The sequence below is a fragment of the Trichosurus vulpecula genome, chromosome 7 (genome assembly GCF_011100635.1).
Source record: "Trichosurus vulpecula isolate mTriVul1 chromosome 7, mTriVul1.pri, whole genome shotgun sequence".
In the NCBI taxonomy this organism is placed as follows: Eukaryota; Metazoa; Chordata; class Mammalia; order Diprotodontia; family Phalangeridae; genus Trichosurus; species Trichosurus vulpecula.
Genome location: NC_050579.1, coordinates 267178380 through 267198373, shown reverse-complemented (window position 1 = coordinate 267198373; position 19994 = coordinate 267178380). Strand labels below are relative to the sequence as shown.

At 41.8% G+C, this 19994-nt stretch overlaps 2 protein-coding genes across 3 annotated transcripts; one reads left to right on the top strand and one right to left on the bottom strand.

Annotated features, from left to right (window-relative positions):
- Positions 1–7415: 7415 nt before the first annotated feature.
- NCR3 (natural cytotoxicity triggering receptor 3) lies at positions 7416–9817 on the top strand. The gene is made up of 4 exons (XM_036766172.1): positions 7416–7471; positions 8747–9097; positions 9513–9616; positions 9737–9817. The coding sequence occupies exons 1-4, from the start codon at positions 7429–7431 to the stop codon at positions 9815–9817; spliced, it is 579 nt and encodes a 192-aa protein (XP_036622067.1). The 5' UTR covers positions 7416–7428.
- Positions 9818–10592: 775 nt separating this feature from the next.
- On the bottom strand, positions 10593–13994 carry LOC118858443 (leukocyte-specific transcript 1 protein-like). 2 transcript variants are annotated; one of them, XM_036768965.1, is made up of 4 exons: positions 13915–13994; positions 13583–13678; positions 11107–11129; positions 10593–10932 (listed from the first exon to the last, which is right to left on the bottom strand). In XM_036768965.1, the coding sequence occupies exons 1-4, from the start codon at positions 13931–13933 to the stop codon at positions 10795–10797; spliced, it is 276 nt and encodes a 91-aa protein (XP_036624860.1). In that variant the 5' UTR covers positions 13934–13994; the 3' UTR covers positions 10593–10794. The 2 variants fall into 2 exon arrangements, with proteins under 2 accessions (XP_036624860.1, XP_036624861.1); XM_036768966.1 differs by having other exon boundaries at positions 13921–13985.
- Between the last annotated feature and the right edge of the window lie 6000 nt (positions 13995–19994).

The window sequence follows — 19994 nt, the reverse complement described above, 5'->3', positions numbered from 1 at the left end:
CCCCATAACTCCTGTCCTCAGGCTAGGGAACTTCAATATATGTATTGATACTCCCTCAAACAGTCTAATTTCCCAAACACACTCATTTCCCATGACCTATTCCTCCATCCCACCTGAGCTTACCCACAGGGATGATCATACCCTCGATCTTGTCATGATCCATAAGTATTCCACACCCATGTTTATGAACTCTGAAATTCCTTTATCTGAGAATAATCTATTGTTATTCTACCTCTCCCCTCTGTCTTAGAACTCCAAATCCTGCTGTTAGTCTTCAAAACAACTTCTAATTCCTTGACCTCCTCATTTTGTTTCTAGGCCATCACTGGCTTCACTTTTTTCTCTTCCCCATCTTGTCCCCATCTTGACAAGCCAGTTCAACTCTATACTCTCTTGTTCTCTTGAGTCCCTTATCCTACCACTGATCTCGCCCTGCCAAACCTCAGCCTTGTGTGCTACTGTCTGCTTCCTTTGCTCCAATTTATATGCTGCTGAGCGAAGCTGGGGAAAAATTTTAAAAGCATGCTAACTAGTCCACTACAAATTTATATTACATAATCTTGATTGATTCCTTTTATACCTCCTTAATTGATTTACTATCCTATTCACCACAGCAGCTATTCTAAACCTTTGTATCCCTCCTCAAATCTCCTATGACTCCCACTTCCCCCATATCCTTGGTTGAGAATCTTGCCTTATATTTCACTGAAAAAATTGAGGCCATTTGCCAAGAGCTTCTTCTGTCTTCCATATCTCACACAACTCAGATGCCTTTTGCAATTATCTCCCACTTCACCCCTGTCTCCATGAAGAAGTGACCCTTCTCCTTGCAAAGGGAAGCCCTTTCACTTGTGAAAGTGCTCCCATTTCATCCCATGTTCTCCACAAGATTTTCCTCTCTATCATCTCTTTTCTTTTACTTATCTTTGATCTCTCTCCATCTCCTAGCTACTTCCCTACTGCCTAGAAAAACACTCATGTCTCTCCTAGACACAAATGAGATAATATTTGTAAAGTGCTTAGCACAGGGCCTGGCCCATAGTAGGTGCTTCATACATGCTTGTTCTCTTCCTTTCTCTTCTCTTCCTGCCCCCCCATCCTCAAAAAACCCTCACTTGATCTTTCTATCCTGCTAGCTATCATACCATTCTGTTTCCACCCTTTTGTGGACAAATTTGAGAAGGCTCTCTTAAAAATAATGTGGTTCTATTTCCTTTTCTCTTATTCTCTTCTTAACTTTCTGTAGCAGAGGTATTAAACATGCTGCATACTACCCAGTACTCTGTAGTGCTGCTCTAATGGAATAAAAATGTAATTGGGAAATATTTAACAAATAAAAATACAATAAAACATAGATAATGTTAACACATGGTTTTCTAAGTCAATATGTACCTGCATGGATCCTTATGATCCTATTTGAGTTTGACACCACTGCTCTGTAGTATGGCTTCCCTCCAAACTTACTTACAATCTCTTAATTGCCAAATCCAATGGTCTTTCCCCAATCCTCATCCTTCTCAACCTCTTTGCAGCCTTTGACGCCATCGATCACCCTCTTCTTCCTAATCTTCTCTTCTCTCTAGATTTTTGTGGTATCACTTCTGTCTTGGTTCTCCTCCTCAGTTTCCCTTGCTGAATCTTCACCTGTATCATGGGTATGCCCTCAGGCTCTGTCCTGGGCCTTCTTCTCTTCTCCCTCTATACCATTTCACTTTGTGACTTCTGGGCTCATATCTCCCACTAAGTATCGGACATCTTGAACTCAGTGTGTTCAAAAGTAAATTCATTATCTTCCCCCCCCCACCATGCTCTCCCCTCTTCCTCACTTCCCTATTACTATCGAGGGTACCCCCATTCTCCCAGGCCCCCAGGCTCACAACCTAGGTGTCACCCTCCACTCCTGCTCTCTTTCATCCTCTCCCCCACCCCCATATCCAAGCTGTCTACCTTAGTTATATCTGTCTCTATGCCCCCTTCTCTTCTCTGACTGCCCTCGATCAGGCCTTCATCACCTCATGCCTAGACTATTTATTGCAATAGCCTCCTGATTGGTCTCTCTGCCTCAGCTTCTCACTCTAGTCCATCCTCTACTCATCTATCAAATTATCTTCCTAAAGTTCGGGTCTGACCATGTCACAGTCCCTCCTCATTCAACATACTCCAGTGGCTCCCTAAAAATCCTTTGGCTTTGAAATACCTTCCTGGCCCCTTCCTACCTTTCCAGTCACCTTATACCTTGCTCTTTCCAATGTACTTTGTGACCTAGTAACGTTGGCCTCCTTTCTTTTCCTCTCACAGGACCCTCCATCTCCTGACTTCAGGCATTTTCATTGGTTGTCCTGTGTCTGGAGCTCTCTCCCTCCTCACCTCTGCTCCTGATTTCCCTGGCTTCTTTCAAGTCTCACCTTCTGCAGGAAGGCTTTCCTTGTCCCTCTGAGATTGTCTACAATTGTGTGTGTGGATGTTGCACCGTCTTTTCAGTCATGTCTGATTCTTCATGGACCCCATTTGGGGTTTTCTTGGCAAAGATACTAGAGTAATTTGCCATTTCCCTCTCTAACTCATTTTACAGATGAGGAAACTGAGGCAGACAGGGTTAAGCGACTTTCCCAGGGTCACATAGCTAGTAACTGTCTGATGCCAGATTTGAACTCAGAAGGATGATTCCTAACTTCAGGCCCAGCACTCTATCCACTGTGCCACCTAATTATCCCACATGGAGATATAGACATAGATGTATCTATCTGTTTATATCTTATCTGTACACAGTTGTATATTTTTGTGTACATAGTTGTACGTGTCATCTTCCCCATTAGACTATGAGGTCCTTAAGAGCAGGGACAGTTTTTTTTCTTTTTCTTTTTCTTTTTTGTATAATGGATGCTTGTTGACTTGTTGACAGATGGATTGGGAAACACTATAGGTTGGCTTGGCTTCTGGTCACCTCACTTTCATGGTGCTGTGGTCTCTGGCTGGCACTGGTAGAGGTGTCCAAACCTTTTAATGTGCCCTAGTCACCAGCAGGCCATTCTCATCTCCATCATGGAAGCCTAGACGTCTAAATTATAAGAGCAGGAAAAGAAAGACAGTAAGTGAAAACAGGACCAGAAAAGATTCACGTAGTGTTTCTTCTCTCATGTGACTTCTGATCATAACCCTGGATGTAGTTGGGGAGGGAGCAACCAATTTCCTGTGCCACAATCATCAAAAATTTCTCTTAAAATTAAAAAAAAATATATTTGCAAGTCATTCTGTTTTTACCACCACTACCAATGAACATGAACATTTTCGTGTGCAAAAAATAGAAAAAAAGGATTGGAATTGCAAATCTCTGTTACAAATAGCTTGTCCTTTTTAAGAAGCACATAATAAATTTAGCATGTTGGTTTTAAAATTTCTTGACTGTGTTTCCCTCTGAACGTACTTCTGTTTTCTTCTGTGTTTTTTAAAATGCTCAAATGACTCTCTTTTTTTGTAGTTATCACTGGCCCCCTTTTCTCACTCCCCCAACAAATTCCCCCAGTGATTTAAAAAAAAAGATCCTTCCTTATGACAAATGAGTATAGTTAAGCAAAACAAACCTACACATGGGCCATGTCTGCTAATGTATGTCTCACCTTGTCCATCCTCTCTCTGTTAAGAGATGGGAAACACACTTTATCATTGGTCCTTAAGGTGATCTAACAGTCTTTTTTCTCTCTATGAATTATCTCCCTGGGCCCAGGATGAAAACAAGTTAAGGAGATAAGCAGGGCAAGCAGATAAACAGGTTATATCCCCTTCATTATTTTATATATTTTAGACGAATTTCAACAACTAGACTCAAAGCTTCCTGAGGACAGGGATAATGTATTCTGCCTCTTCCTGTCTCCCGTACTGCCTAGAGCGAACAAAAGGTGATCAGATCCAATCTAATCCAATTCAACAACCATTTTTTTTAAAGCACTTACTGTGTGTCAGGCATTGTTGGGATCTTACTATTTTCTGGGCATTGTTAGGATTTATTAACATGTGCCAGGCATTGTTGCTGGGATATAAAGACACAAGATAAGTACTTAATGCTTGGATGATGTGTTCCTACTGTTTAAAAAGTATGTAATGTGTAGCTGACATTTAACATTTCCTTTCCTCTGCTATCTCTTGTATAGTTCTGGAAAGTACCTTATTGAGTCTGGAGACCTTCTCCTAGGTAAGGCTGAAGAATCTACTTTTGGGAACATTTCCGAAAAGGTGATGATCTGGAAGTAAGAGAACAGAAGGCTATTTCTAGGACTGGGTATCTTTTGGTGAAGTTTAAGAGCTAGTCATAGCCTTATATGGGGTTCCTGTGAGACAGAGTCCTGCCCTGCTATACCTCAGAAGGACAGAGAAGCCACATCCTGTAGAGGTCCTGGTTAAAGGTGAGGAAAGACAAGTCAAGTTTTTGGAAATGAGATGAGAGAATACTGACAAAAGGGAGGTGGGGGGGGGGAGAACAACATATCTAAATATTTCATTCCGTCCCCTTTCATCTCTCCCCACGCCATTTAAGAATGCATTTGTTTTCTCCTCAATCAATCATCCAATATTCATTTTTTTTCTTTGTGTCTGACTCTTCATGACCCAACTTGGGTTCTTTTTAAAATAATATTTTATTTTTCCCCCAATTACATATTAAAAACAATTTTTAACATTTGTGTTGTTTTTAATGAGTTCCAAATTCTCTCTCTTTCCCTCCCATACCCCTTCCCATTGACAGTAAGCAATCTGATATAGGTTATACATGTACAATCATGTAAAACACATTTCCATATTAGTCATTTTGTGGAAGAAAACAGAAAGGAAGGAAGAATGAATGAGAGAGAGAGAAAAATCATATACTTCTGTCTGTATTAAGATGCCATCAGTTCTTTCTCTGGAAGCATTTTTCATCATGAGTCCTTTGGAATTGTCTTGGATCATTGTATTGCGGAATCATTCATAGTTTTTCATTGTATAATATTGCTGTCACTGTATACAATGTTGTATTGGTTCTGCTCACTTCACTCTGCATTAGTTTATGTAAGTCTTTCCAGGTTTTTTCTGAAATTATCCTGATTGTCATTTCTTATAGCACAATAATATTCCATCACAATCATATACCGCAACTTGTTCATCCATTCCCCAATTGATAGGCATTCCCTCAATTTCCAGCTCTTAGCTACCACAAAAAAAAGCTGCTATAAATATTTTTGTAAAATAGGTCCTTTTCCCTTTTAAAAATTCCCTTTGAGATACAGGCCTAGTAGTTGTATATGCAGTTTTATAGCCTTTTGGACATAGTTCCAAATTGCTCTCCAGAATGTTTGGATCAGTTTTACAACTCTACCAAAAGTGTGTTAGTATCCCAATTTTCACACATCTCCTCCAACATTAATCATTTTCCTTTTCTGTCATATTAGCCAATCTTATAGGTGTGAGGTGGTACCTTAGGATTGTTTTAATTTGCATTTCTCTAATCAATAGTGATTTAGAACATTTTTTTATTTGAAGATAGCTTTGATTTCTTTGTCTGAAAAGTGCCTTTTCATATCCTTCAACCATTTATCAATTGAGAAATGATTTATATTCTTATAAATTTGACTCAGCTCTCTATATATTTGAGAAATGAGGCCTTTATCACAGATTTTTGCTGTGAAGATTTTCCCCCAGTTTTCTGCTTTCCTTCTAATTTTGGTTGCATTGGTTTTGTTTATGCAAATTCTTTTAAATTTAATATAATCAAAATTATTCATTTTATATTTTGTAATTTTCTCTATCTCTTGTTTATTCCTAAATTCTTCCCTTCTCAGATCAACAGATCAATAGATCTGACAGGTAAACTATTCTGTGCTCCTCTAATTTGCTTATGATATCTCCATTTATGTCTAAATCACGTACTCATTTTGACTTTATCTTGGTATATAATGTAAATTGTTGGTCTATACCTAGTTTCTGCCATACTGTTTTCTAGTTTTCCCAGCAGTTTTTGTCAAAAAGTGAGTTTTTGTCCCAAAAGCCTGAATCTCTGAGTTTATCAAACGCTAAATTACTATGGTTATTTACTACAATGTATTGCGTACCTAATATATTCCACTGATCCATCACTCTATCTAGAGTAGTTTGCCATTTCCTTCTCCAACATATTTTACAGATAAGGAAACGGAGGCAAACAAGGTTAAGTGACTTGCCCAGGTTCACACAGGTAGTAATGTCTGAGATCAGATTTTAACTTATCAAGATGAGTCTTCCTGACTTCAGGCCAGGCATCCTATCCACTGTGACACCTAGGTGCCTGACGAACATTCATTAGGTGATTAATATGTGTCAAGTCTTGTGTTAGTGCTGGAGATACAAAATATGGATAACATCTTCTCTCAGGGAGTATACTTTCTAATGTGGGGGAGGGGGAGGAACAAATCATTAGGTAAGTATATACAGACTGTTTAGAGAGAATAAATACAAAATAATTAAATACAAGGTGGCTTGGCAGCGCAATAATAGTTAGGGGAATCAGGAGAGATTTTCTGTATGAGGTGGTACTTGAGTTTGTCTTGAAGAGAAAGGAATTCTACGGAATGGAGGTGAGAAGATAGTGCATTCCAGACACAGAGGGATAGCCAGTGTCGAGGTCCAGAGACCAGAGATGAAGTGTCATGTATGAGAAATCCAATGTGACTAGATTGTCCAGTGAGGGAGGGGGGATAATGTCTAATGAAGCTGGAAAGAAAGTTTTGGACTAGGTTGTATAGGGTTTTATAAGTTAAACATAATTTATATTTTTTCCTAAAGGTAATAGGGAGCCACTAGAGTTTATTGAGTGGGGGAGTGACATGGTCAGATCTTTGCTTTTCCCCATAACCATCCCCCACCCCCAGATCATAACAATGGGAGCCCACTACTTTCTGAGGCAGCCAGCCCATTTCTGTTTTGAGTAGCTCCAGTTATGAATGTAGCTGGAATGGACTGGAGCACTTCCCTTGAAGCTGGAAATGCCTTCTGGCCCCTTTCTGTGGGACGAGTGTGCTGGCCCCTTGCTAAAGGACATGTGTAAATGTCTAGCTTCATGAGAGGTTCTCTAATCCACCCCTTTCTACCCTGGGAGGTTTTCTCTTATACGGAATCTAATGCTCCTCCCTGCACCCTCTACCCCCAATCTAATCACTGCACTGATCGCTAATCACTGTTTAGAAGCTGAGATGTCCAGTCTCCTAACCCCTTGCTTTCTATGACACTCAGCCTCGCATTGCCTGAATCTGTCTCTGAAATTTAACACCCTACAGTGTTTGTGGTCCTTGGCATGTAGCCTGAGCCCCATGCTGCAGCAGAAAGCTTAACCACCCTGCCATCCGGTGAGGAACAGGGTTGGTCTCTGAGAAATTGGCCATCCTTTTCCCATACACACCTCCGTCCCTCAAGTCACCCTCCGACATGGCGTGGAAGCTGCTTTTCATCATTCTCTCTCCATGTCCAGGTGATGGGGACAATTCCCTGAAGGGAGCAGGGGGGCTTGTAAGGGGTGGAAGATACTGAGCTGCCCAAGGGAAATAGGGACCAGGGAAAGGATAGTCAGGGGCCCTAGGGAGTTATAGATAGTAAGAGCTGTGTGCTAACGGGCTCAGAAGGGGGAGGGGCAGCGCCAGGTGATGAGGAATGGCAATGGGAACTACCCTCCACGGAGATGGGCATGGCGCTTCTTCCCTTCAAGTCTTCCAGGCCAGGACTTTTTGCTATTTGCTGTTGCTGTTTCCTTTCCCCTCTGCCCACCCCCTTTACCTTCTGAGTTTCTCCTCTTCTGCCTGTCTTACCTGGACATCTCCTGCTCTTTCATGATACTTCTCCAAAGATGAGACACCAAAACGCAGCCCATTTAAGACTTGTTCCTCATGAGGAAGCTCAGTTTCCCTCAAATAAGAAAAAGGGACTGGAAGAGAAGGCTGTATCAAAAACCCAATAAATTAAGTGGATCTGTCGTCTAAAGAAAGAAATGGACTATGATGATTAGTTAGAATGGTAGCTTTCTTAGTGAAGTTAATTTTAAATAAATGTATTGCTTCAATAAGAAGCAGGGTTCTGAAGCGAACAGTCATGTTCACTAACATTTAATCAATTGTTTTAGCTAGAGAAGTTAATCACTAGAGCTAATTAATTAGTGTTGTTCTTCAGTCGTATAGATCAGACCTGCACAACTTGTAAACTTCTTCAGGGCGCAGTTAGGTTAGACTAGAGACAGACTGACGATGGATGGTTGCCGCAGCAGCCCCAAATCCTTTGGCAGGCCAAAATTGGCCCACGGGCCATATGTTGTGCAGGCCTGATATAGATTAATTGGTATTGTTCATTAATGAAAAATCAGGGAGATTCATTTACTAGCAAGTATTTGGGTTTTGCTGAAAACATTAATTAGAGTCAATTAATTAGGCTTCTTCACAACAAGGCTGGATGAATTGGTCAGCTGGAACTTCCCTAAAAAATAACTCCCCAGATAGGTCAACCGGTGAAGAAAACTAAAGAATAATGGGGTGAGGAGAAAGAAGTAAGTTTCTTATTCAAATAAGCAGCATTAAGAAACTTTGGAAGAGAAAGCTAGGGCTCACCTGGGGGCGAGTCATTAGCACCCTCAGTTACTCATGTAGCTTCTCCCCACTAGGGCTCCCACTCCTGGGTTGTTAAAACCTTTTCTACATCCTTTTCTCTCCTTAGAACAGGAAAGCTTCCTCTCTATCATCCTCCTTTGTTTATCCACCAGGTTTCTCTTCTCTTTCCATCTTCCAGCCCCCCAGGATCCAGGCCCAGGAGGGGGGTTCCGTCTCCCTCTCCTGCTTGTTCAACATCAGTCAGGAGGGCCCTGCCATTGGCTTTGCCACCTGGTACCTGGATGTGGTAGCCCCAGGCAGGGAGGTAAATAACAAGACACTGGAATTCGGGGGTCGCCTAGTCTTCTCTGATCAAACCCAATTCATCTGGGACCGGATGGTTAAGCTACAGATACAGGACATCAGAGCATCAGATGCTGGACTCTACCTGTGCAAAGTGGAGATATTGGGGTCAGGGATCGGGACTGGAGAAGGGACCAGGCTGGTGGTGATGGAAGGTGAGCGTGCACGCGCGCACACACACACACACACACACACACACACACACACACTTTTCCCTTTTACTTCTTTCCTTGATTCCAGGGAATGAGCCTTCTTGGTCAACAATCATTTATTAAGTTCCTACCATGTACTAGGCACTGTACTAAGCACTGAAAATAGAAAGAGAAGCAAAGACACATCCTCTGCCCTCAAGGAGCTCCCATTCTAATTCGGGAGACAATTAGGTACATACAAGATATATAGAGTGTAAGTGGGTGTAATCTCAGAGAGAAGGCACTATGTTGAATAGCTCTCCCCATGTTCTACCTGATAGGCAAGAACTTTCTTCTTCCCTATGTCTCCACTACCCCCAACTTCTTTCAGAAATGAAAATATTCTTTTCCACAGCCCTCTTTCCTTAACTTTCTCCAAATGCAGGTTCTCCTTGGCCAAAGGTGTTCCCACTCTTCCTTCGGGCAGCCCTCTACATTCTCAGCTTGGTCTTTGTACAGATAGGGACCGCTCTGTATTACAAGAGACAAGTGAGTAACAGTGTAGATGGGTATGGAAGGAAGATGGCTGCAAGAGAAGCGGGAAGAAACAGAGATGGAAAAAAATAAGGGGCTAGAGCCCTTTGTCACTTGACGTCTCTCTTCTCCTAGGTCGCCATCATCGCCAAAGGACACCAGAGTGCCCTGAAAATGAGATGTGACACCCGGAACTTCCCGAGAGAATCCCAATAAACCTCCAGCTACTCCATAATCAACTATTTTTGTCTTTTCCCTTTTATCCTTCTAGAGGCCCTCCTCTCCCCATACCTCTCTGTTACCGTATTCTCCATAAATTCCCTCCCCTCAAGCTCAGAATTTAGAGTTTTGTTGGTTGCGGGGAGAGGGGTGGCATTAAGGAAAACAATTTCTAATAATGAGGAACTCAGGCTAGGGCTTTGTGTGGGGGGAAGAGTGCTGTAGATTTGGAGCCAGCGGATCTAGGTTTGAATTCTGACTCCGAGACACACCAGCCAGCCCTGTGTCCTTGGGCTAGTCACATCGTGTCTAAGACTCAATTTCTAGTCTATAAAATAAGGTTTTTGGACTAGATTATATCTAAGGTCCTTCCAGCTCTAACCACAACCTGCTTCTACCCTGTCCTAGGGTACAGCTCAAAACTTTCCTCCTGGGTTTCTGGTTGAAGGGAATTTTTAAAAATGTATTTATTTATTTACTTACTCATTTGTTTATTTATAGCAATGGGACCATATTTCTATTCTTCAAATTCCTCAACCTTGTTAAAATCTTGTGGGTCAGGGGTAAACAAAGAAACTATTCTCTAGCATTCTGATGAGATCTGGGGTCCTTAGATTTTCCCTTCTTCACTCCTTTTCAAACCACAACCCTCCCTCCCAACAGAAAATTGAACCCCCTCTCCTAGAGAGGAGAAGAGGAAAAGGGACCATCTTGAACCTGGAAATGCCTATTTTGAATTTAGGTCTTGCAATACACTGGGAGGCCAGAGACATTGAAACAAAATGCTCTTTATTGGGTTCACTGAGAGTTTCCCCCTTAGTTGGGGCCCAGGGGAAGGATAAGAAGATGGCAGGGTCATCACCAGACCAAAGCTTGGGCCTCCTCATTGTCACTTAGCATTTTTGGTGGGCTTCATCACTATTTCTGGGCTCCTGCTGGTGCAAACTTCTTGGATATGACCTCTGCAGTTGTGATTAGGCTGGGCTATTGTTCTTAATACGAGCATAGTCCCCACTGGGATCATACTGAGGAATTTCCCCAGCTCCTTCCCTTAAGCCAGCTGTAAGTCCCTGGAGAGATGCATAATGAAGCTGATTCTCCAAAGAACCATCCTACAGGAATGGAGAAAGATGGTCAGGAGGGTCAGGAGGCAGCTCTACAAAGAATACCCCCTCCTCCATGCTACTGCTTCCTTTCTTAGTTTATTCTTTCCCACCTTATCCGCATTCTCCACATCTCTAGTTCCAGGCTCTTTCCCCACACCCCAACAGACACCCAGAACTCACCCTGTCCCTCTCCAACCTCATCACTGCAAAAAAAAAAAAAAGACACAACTCAGCAAACCTTATTTTTAATGAATTAATAAAAACACATTTATTAAGCACTTACTATATGCCAGGCACTGTGCTAAGTGCTGTGGGAATACAAATGGAAAATTGAGACAGTTTCTGTTCTCAGAGAGCTCTGTTCTAGACCACTCAATCCCCTCACCTTCCTATCTAGGGAAACTACATCCCAAGTGACCAACTAAAAGTGTCCCTCTTCTCCCATTTCATCCTCTGAAGGATTCCTAATTCCATGCTACCCCTGAACTTAATAACTTCCTTAACCTGAGTCTCTCAGAAAGAGTTGTCTTGGGCACTGGGGGGCAGTAGGAGGGCCCGTGGTGCTAGGGGAGGCCACTTGGAGAAAATTAGATGGGGTGTATGTATGGGCAGATGCAAAAAGCGTGTATATTTTTTGGACATGGCCAATATGGGAATTTGTTTTGCTTGACTATGCATATTTGTTACAAGAGTTTTGTTTTTTTGGAACCCAAAAACTTGTGGAACTGAGTGTTGTAAACTAAAAAAATAAATTCATAAAACATGTACTCCCGAAGGCAGGCTCGAGCACACACACACACACACACACACACACACACACACACACGCACACTCACACTCACTCTCACATCTCCAGGTAAAAAGGGAGAACTGGCATGATATAAGAAATAGAGAGTTGTCCTCAAAGTCTAAAAGAGCTGTGTTTGAAATACTGTCTGTGCAATGGCTCTCTGGGAAGAGGATCAGTCTTAGGATGGGTATATTTGAAAACAAAAGAAATCAATTAAAATATTTTAAAATAAAATGAGTGAAAAATTTGCAAGACACAGCTTGGTTTAGTTCACCAAAATATGACAAACCACAGAGACATGAAATCCTAACATCTTCAGAGTTTTAGGGCGAGAAGGACTTCATGAGTGATCTAATCCAATACAAAGTCACACAGCTAGTAAGGGGCAGAGTCAGACCACTTCAGGTTTGCCTGCACCTGGCAATAATGCTGGAGTATAACATGGCCATTTCCTTGTAATGAAGAAGAGCTCTCACTTTTGTCAGCAGGTATATGCTGATTAAAACCGCTTTTTGGTCTGTGTCGGCAAAGAGTTAGCCAAGATGGCATCTCATGTGAGTTTCTGGCTTGTGGAGGTGGTTTTCAAACAAAAAAGCATAAAGACTACAAAGCTTTTTTGCCATTTGATATAAATATTATATAATAGAAATATAAGAGAAAATATCAAGAATTAGTAAATGAAACAACTGACTTTTTTCCACACAAAAAAACTCTTGAAAAGCTAAAGATCCTTTAAGAAAAGCTTGTTGATTTTAAATCTTTGGGAATGTAATCTACAGATTCATTGAAAGCATCCTTGATGAAAGTCCAGAGTAAAAAACAAGCAGGCTTTCCTAAATGCTTATCCAAAACACATAGTAGGCACTTAATAAATGTTTATTGATTGATAGAACAGACCTCATCCTGATATTCACAAAATTGACCTAAAGAAGTGTCATGTATATCCTGTTTCATTTGTTTTTTGTTGACTACAAAAAAGAGCATTTGCTTCAAATTGAGCTATTTATGGATTTAAAGAGCTTGAATAACCTCACCCACTTTTTAAATTATAAGAAATTAATTAGAGATTTGCAGTTTCATTTTCAAAAAAAGAGTTTTGTTTTTTTCTTTGTCTTTTTTCAATTAGAGGGGTGTGGAAGAAAATAAATTTTTGTTCATCAAAAAAAACACCTTAATTTTTTTAAAAGAGGGGATTGCCATAAATGGCTGGTAGGAAAAGCTGGTCCCCAGACACAGATGCAGCTGAAGGTAGAGAGGGGAGTAAGACAATCAAATCGATTCTATTTTGTAATTGATTCTATCCTGTATCACTGTCTACATTCTGTATACTGCCTAAGTCACATTACTTTGTCTTTGAGTTAAGTTCAGAGGTTCAGCTTTCTTCTCTGAGTTAATTAAGTTTAGAAGTCCAGTTTTCCTGCTAGTCACTGTTCTATTCTTTCTAATCTGTTATCCCTGAAGGATGTAGGTAGATGCCAGGGAATCAGGTCTGTTATCTCTGCAACATTGGCTGTCCTTCAAAAAAGTCTGGTTTGTTTTTGCTGTGATACTAACTAGTCTTGCAGGTGGGCACCACTAATGAGCTTTCCATAGTGACAAGATGGAAGAAAGGGTTGTCCCTACCCTATATTCCCAATTTCCAAACAATCATATTGTTTTCCCCCTCTATGGTGCTGCCTTCTAGCTTTTGGATGCATCTCCGTTTGTCTATGAAAATAATCTCTCTGCCCTCATTTGAGGTCTTTTTGACTAGCTGGGGAGATAAAGACCCCTTTATTGTTGCAACTTTGTGCCTCAGTTTACCTTAATTTCAATCATTACAGGAGGGAGAGAGGAGGGTTGCCTATGACTGGCTCCAAGGCTTACCTCTTTTTCGAAGCTGGCATGTATAGACAAACAGAATGAGTACAAGCAGGAGCAGGAGGCCCTCCACCCCTCCTATTGCCCCCAATATGTAGGTTTCTACAGGAGAGAAAACAATTTGGCAGGTATTAGTATTCCATGTCTTTCTTATATCTAGATGATATACCCCACCCTCAAATTAGAAAAAGTACAACTTTCATTAGAGACATCTCACAATACTTTACTTCCTACAAGAGAGCCTGCCACTCACAGAGTTAGCTCATATTAGAGCTCATAGAGCTCTCCTCACATCTCCTCCCTTTTAGGTCTCCCTCTCTTTGCCTCCCTCCACCTACCCCTACCGCAACTCTCCATTTTGTCTTCCAGGTTCCGCTGGGCACCTTTATTAGAGCAAGTTATGGTTGGTTTGTAGAAAAAAAGGTTCTCACAGAAAAGGAGAAGGAAACTGGAGCTGGGTGTGGGGGTTGCTGAATATAAGGTTGCTTCATCATATTTCTTGAAGCAGGGAAAGCTCCTTCAGCTATAATTCAAAAAGGGGTTGTCCTTATACAGACAAAGTAGCCTAGCATTTGATAAACCCAAAGTCCCCAGCTACTAGGGTAAGAATTGATAAAACTTCTAGGAAAACTGGAAAGAAATTTAGGCATGGACCAACAGCGCATAACAAGATAAGCTCCAGTTGGGTCTGTGACTTGGACATAGAGGATGACATAAACAAATTAGAAGAGCAAGGAAGAAATTACCTTTCTGGTCTGTGAATAAGGGAGAAAGGGAGTTCATTACCAAACAAAGGATAGAGAAGACCAGAGACTAGAAACAATTTTGATTATGTAAAATTAATATTTTTTGCACAAACAAATCCAATGCTGCTAAAATTAGAAAGGAAACATCTTTGCAGCAAGTCTTTCTGAATAAGGTCTTATTTCCAAAACATATAAAGAATTGGTTTATACTTATAAGAATAAAAGTCATTTCCCAACTGATATGAACAGGCAATTTTCAAAGGAAGAAATCTAAGTCATCGAGAGTCATATGAAAAAAAATGTTTTAAATCACTAATAATTAAAGAAATGCAATTTAAAGCAACTCCAAGATTCCACCTCACATCTATCATATTGGCAAAGTTGATTACAAGAAGGAAAATATCAAACGTTGGAGGGTCCCGGGGAAACAGGCACATTAACTATGTGAAGCTATGAATTGATGTCACCATTTTAAAAATCAGTTTGGAACTATTCGCCAAAGGTCATTAAGCTGTGTCTACCCTTAGATTCAGCAATATCACTACTAAACCTATATCCCAAAGGGATCAGATAAAGAGGAAAAGGAGTCATGTGTACAGAAGTATTTATCGTGGCTCTTTTATAGTAGAAAAGACCTGGAAACGAAGGGGTGCCCATCAGTTATGAAGTGGCTGAACAAATTATGACATGTGAATGGAATACAGTACAATATTATTGTGCCATAAGAAAGTGTAAAAGGGACAATTTCAGTGAAACCCAGAAAGACTTGTATGAGCTGATACAGAAATGTGCAAAATATGGGGAACAATTTAGACAGTAACAGTAATTAAGCAACGAAAACCAAACAACTTGGAATGACTTAAGAACTCTGATTTATGTAATGACCAACCATGATTCCAGAGGACTCGTAACGAAACATGCCCCCTACTTCCTGACAGAGAGGTGATGTATTCTGAGTGCAAAATGAGACATATTTTTTTTGGATCTGGCCAACACAGGAATTTGTTTTGCTTGATTATGCATATTTGTTACAAGAATTTTGTTTTTGGTGTCTTTTTCTTTTTCAATTAGAGGAGTCAGAGAGAAAACAGATTTCTGTTCATTGAAAAAAACCAAACTTTAATTAAAAAAAGTAAGGGTTGCCTTACATGGCTGATAGGAAAAGCTGGTCCCCAGAGACAGACACAGCTGAGGGTAGGGAGGGGAGGGAGAGAAGAGGGTTGCCTGTAACTGGCCCCAAGGCTTCTGCCCCTACACTTCCTGTCCTCCAACCACTGGTTCCTGTTTCAGAACAGTGGGGCCCTTGACTCCACCCCAAGGCCAGACATAACTGACCAGAGCTTGGGAACTGGAAACTCATGAGTTCTCTATTGTGATGGGGGCAGGGTAAAAATACTTACTGTCCAGCGTTGGGGGGGGGGGGGTGGACGGCAAAGAGTGGGAAAAAGGATAATGATTTTTAAAATTTGAGGGAACTTAAGAAGAGATTCCACCTCCCCAAACCAGACTACTCATTCCAGTCTCCTCTACCTCAAGGGACCCAGATGTCCAAACTCCCAGACACCAATTCTCCCTTTCTGGGCTGGCCCTTCAGTCATGATACTCTTGAGAAATTAGACATCTGACCCTATAGCATCCATCCTGGGTCCATCCTTCTTCTTTCTAATCCCCACCATACTTAGAGGTCCAGTTTTGCAATCACAAGGTCTCTGACTAGGAAAATGTACAGATTCCAGAATGAGCTTTGCTTCCTGGGACAGAACAGAAGATTATTATTCCTCTCCCTCTTTTCACCCAGTCCCCTGTTGTAGATCATCCTAAAATACTCAGAGAGAAAAAATGGTCTGTGGGGTTTGGGGTTGAAACATTCCCTTCTATAAATCAGGGTCACCCAGAGGCCTCTTCCCCATGACACGCATCCTTTACATCCAAGTCTTGAGAGGATCAAGACCTCCAAGCAGCCTTCCCTGATTATTCCCGATTGCTGTCTCATATAGCATCCCCTCAACACTCAGTATTAGGGGCCCTGTGTCTTCTCTCCTCTATCAGAGAGCAGGATGAGAATGGAGACTCCTTTTGGCCTTGGAGCTTGCTTTAGAGTGATAAGTGGAAAGTATACCTTGTGTTTGCTCCTTCCTTTTCTTTCCTCCTGAGTGAGCCACACAGGGCACTGTTCAGAGGAGTACTTGACTAACCAATGGGGAAGACAAATGTCCGGGTCTCCATCCCTCCCCTTCCAGCAAATTCCTTCTGTTCCCCCACCAGCCAATTAGCCTTAATCCAGGTCATTGTCCAAAAACGCAGTCTGCTTCCCTTTCCCCTTCTCGTGTGTAGAATCAGGCCATCAAGTAACAAATATTTGTTAAGCGCCAACTATGTGCCAGGAAAGTGTGCTGAACTTCATAATATTAATAATCACGGAACACAGGCGTTGGCTCTAATGGAACACTTTTCATGGACTCCATATGTTATTTGGGTTGCTACTGTAGCGCTAGCAACCAGCTCGAGTGCTAAGGGGACTGCTGTACTAACCAAGGAGTCATCTGGTCATTTTCCAGTTGTGTCCGCCTCTTCATGACTACATTGTGGGTTTTCTTGGCAAAAATACTGGAGTGGTTTGCCATTGCCTTCTCCATCTCATTTTACAGAAGAGGAACTGAGGCAAACAGGGTTAAGCGACTTGCCCAAGATCACACCGCTAGTGAGCATCTAAGGCCGGGTTTGAACTTAGGAATATGAGTCTTCCTGACTCCAGGCCTGGCCCTCTATTCAATGTGCCACCTAGTTACCCCAAATCAAAGAGTGCGTGTGACACATCATGTATCTAACAGATGGCCATCATTTCAATTCAAGTGGTCCCATCAGAGTTGCTCTGGTGCCTGCCTTCTTCTGAAATATCTCGTGACATCTCAGAACCCCCTCCCACTTCCCATAAGCTATGGTACTGGATGGGTCATCTACCTTCTCCTCCTCCTGCTTCTCCTCCCCCTCCTCCCCCTTCCCCTCCTCCTCCCCCTCCTCCTCCTCCCCTTCCTCCTCCTTCCCCGCCATGCCTGCTTGTGTCTGAGATTTTCTTTCTCACTTCTGAACGACCCTCTACGTTTATAAAGCCCAGTCCATCAAATTTCTGCAGCCACATAGTTTATTTAACTTAGTGAAGCTGCAAGAGGAAAGTTTTCCGTGTCCTTATGTATGTTAGATACGCTGCACCCCAGAGCTTCCTTTCAAACCCAAAGGCTCACAGACAAGGGATAAGGGGAATGGTGCCAGATGGAGTTCAGGGCCCAGCTCTAGGTCCGGGTCTAGACGAGTGAAAACATTGACGAGACTTGGGGGAGCGCCCAGAGGTGGGTCAGTCTCCTGCTTGTCTTCTGACCAGCCTAGAGGCTTCGTAGTGTCCCCGTTGCTGTTTCCGCACAATGGTTCCTGACTGGCTGCTCTCCTCCCCCCATCGGTCTGGTTCAGATGCACCAGCAGCGGCAGCGTGGCCTTCCTGAATCTCTACAAGCCTATAGGGGAAAAGGCCAAAAAGCCAAGGCAGGCCTGTCTACTCTGAGCCCCAAATGGCGCCACCTCGATCCTCCTTCCCTCTTCCTCCTGTCGTGAACAATGGAAGACGAGGGAAAAAAATACGATGGCCATTTGCAGAGACTGTCTTTCCTCATTCTGTTTCCCAAACTACATGATACTGGGAAAAATATAAAATAGGAGGTAAGAAGGTAGTATGACCATCAGTTATGACAGTGCAATACTTCGGGGTTTACAGCATGTTTTCCTTAAAATAATACTTGTAAGGAAAACTGTTTATGCCACTTTTTTCCATTTTAACACCTCTCGCTCATTTCCCAGCCCTTCATATTCTGGCTTCTATCCCCACCATTCAATTAAAACTGCTCTCTCCAAGGTCACCGGTGGTCTTTTCTCAGACATCATCCTTTGTGACCTCTCTACAGTCGCTGACAATGCTATGACAACCCTCTCCTTCTGGATACTTTCTCCTCCTTGGATTTTACAACATTGTTCTGTCATGAATATCTGTCTGCCTAAACCTCTGTCCTTCATAGCGCTATCATCGCCATGCTGTCCCTTATCGAATGAGTCTACTCCAAGCCTCTGTCCAGGGTCTTTTTCTCTTCTTTCTCTACACGCTCTCTTTTGGTGATCTCATCGGTGACCCATGGACTTCAATGATCATCTCTTTTACAGCTGACTCCCCGTATTTATACATCTCTCTCCTTATCTCTCTCCTGAGGGCTATTTCTGCATCTTTGACATGTCTCAAACAGAACTCATTATTTTCCCTCCTGTCTTCCCCTCTTTTCTTCCCCTTCTCTGTCTATTAAAGGAACCATCATTCTCTAAGTCACCCAGTTTCAAAATCTAGGTGTCATTTTGTACTTCTCAACTCCATTCTCAGCCTACATCCAATCAATTGCACGCCTTGTCAACTCCACTAACTCAATATCTCTGACATTCATCCCTTTCTCTTTACTTACACAACTAACCTGGTTCAAACCTTCATCTGGACTATTGTAATAGTCTCTTAATTAGTATGCTTACCACCAGTCTCTCTCCTCTTTAAACCATCCTCTGCACAGGTGCCAAACTGATATCCCCCAAGTTCATTCCTATGCTTAAGAAGCTTCAGTGGTTGACCCAACCATTCTGGAGTGCAATTTGGAACTATGCCCAAAAGGCCATAAAACCATGCATACCCTTTGACCCAGCAATACCGCTTCTAGGGCTGTATCCCAAAGATGTCATACAAATGGGAAAAGGACTCACATGTACAAAAATATTTATAGAGGCTCTTTTTGTGGTGGCCAAGAATTGGAAATTGAGGGGATGCCCATCAACTGGGGAATGGACGAACAAGTTGTGGTATGTGAATGTAATGGAATGCTATTGTGCTATAAGAAATGGGGAACAGACGGACTTCATAATAACCTGGAACAACTTATACGAACCGATGCTGAGTGAAGCAAGCAGAACCAGGAGAACATTGTACACAGTAACAGCCATGATATGTGATGACTAACTTTGATAGACTTATCTCTTCTTAGTAATGCAAGAATCTAAGACAAATCCAAAAGACAACTCCAACTCATGATGGAAAATGCTGTCCATACCCAGAAAAAGAACCGTGGAATTTGAATGCAAATAGAAGCATACTATTAGCTCTCTTTATTTTGTTCGTTTCTTCTTTGTCGTGGTTCCTCCCACTGGTTCTAATTCTTCTTTCCAACATGACTAATGTGAAAATATGTTTAATGTGAATGTATATGTAGAGTCTATATCAGATTGCACACCGTCTTGGGCTGGGGGACAGGAGAGAAGGTGAGAAAATTTGGAACTCAAAATCTTATGGAAGTGAAAGTTGAAAAATAAAAATAAATAAATATCTTTTAAAATGTTAATTAACTGACCAGAAAAAAAAAAAAAACTTCAGTGGTTCCCAATAGCTTGAGAGTAAAACCCAAACTCTTTTAGCCCTTAGAGTTTTTCATAATTTGACTCCAGTCCATTTTTCTGGATTGATTACCTGCTATTTCTAGTCACAAATTCTATATTCCTGTCAAACTGGCTGACTTGGTGTTCTTCATGCCGTTCTCTGATTCTAGGCTTTTGCACAAATTTTCCTCCATGTCTGGAATGCCCTTCCTTCTCACCTC

Coding starts and splice junctions, on each gene's coding strand:
- NCR3 (XM_036766172.1), top strand. CDS start 7,429: ATGGCGTGGAAGCTGCTTTTCATCATTCTCTCTCCATGTCCAG. Junction 7,472..8,746: donor CATTCTCTCTCCATGTCCAG/GTGATGGGGACA, acceptor TTTATCCACCAG/GTTTCTCTTCTCTTTCCATC. Junction 9,617..9,736: donor CTCTGTATTACAAGAGACAA/GTGAGTAACAGT, acceptor CTCTTCTCCTAG/GTCGCCATCATCGCCAAAGG.
- LOC118858443 (XM_036768965.1), bottom strand. Junction 11,130..13,582: donor ATGCCAGCTTCGAAAAAGAG/GTAAGCCTTGGA, acceptor TTTTTTTTGCAG/TGATGAGGTTGGAGAGGGAC. Junction 10,933..11,106: donor TGAGGTTGGAGAGGGACAGG/GTGAGTTCTGGG, acceptor CCATTCCTGTAG/GATGGTTCTTTGGAGAATCA.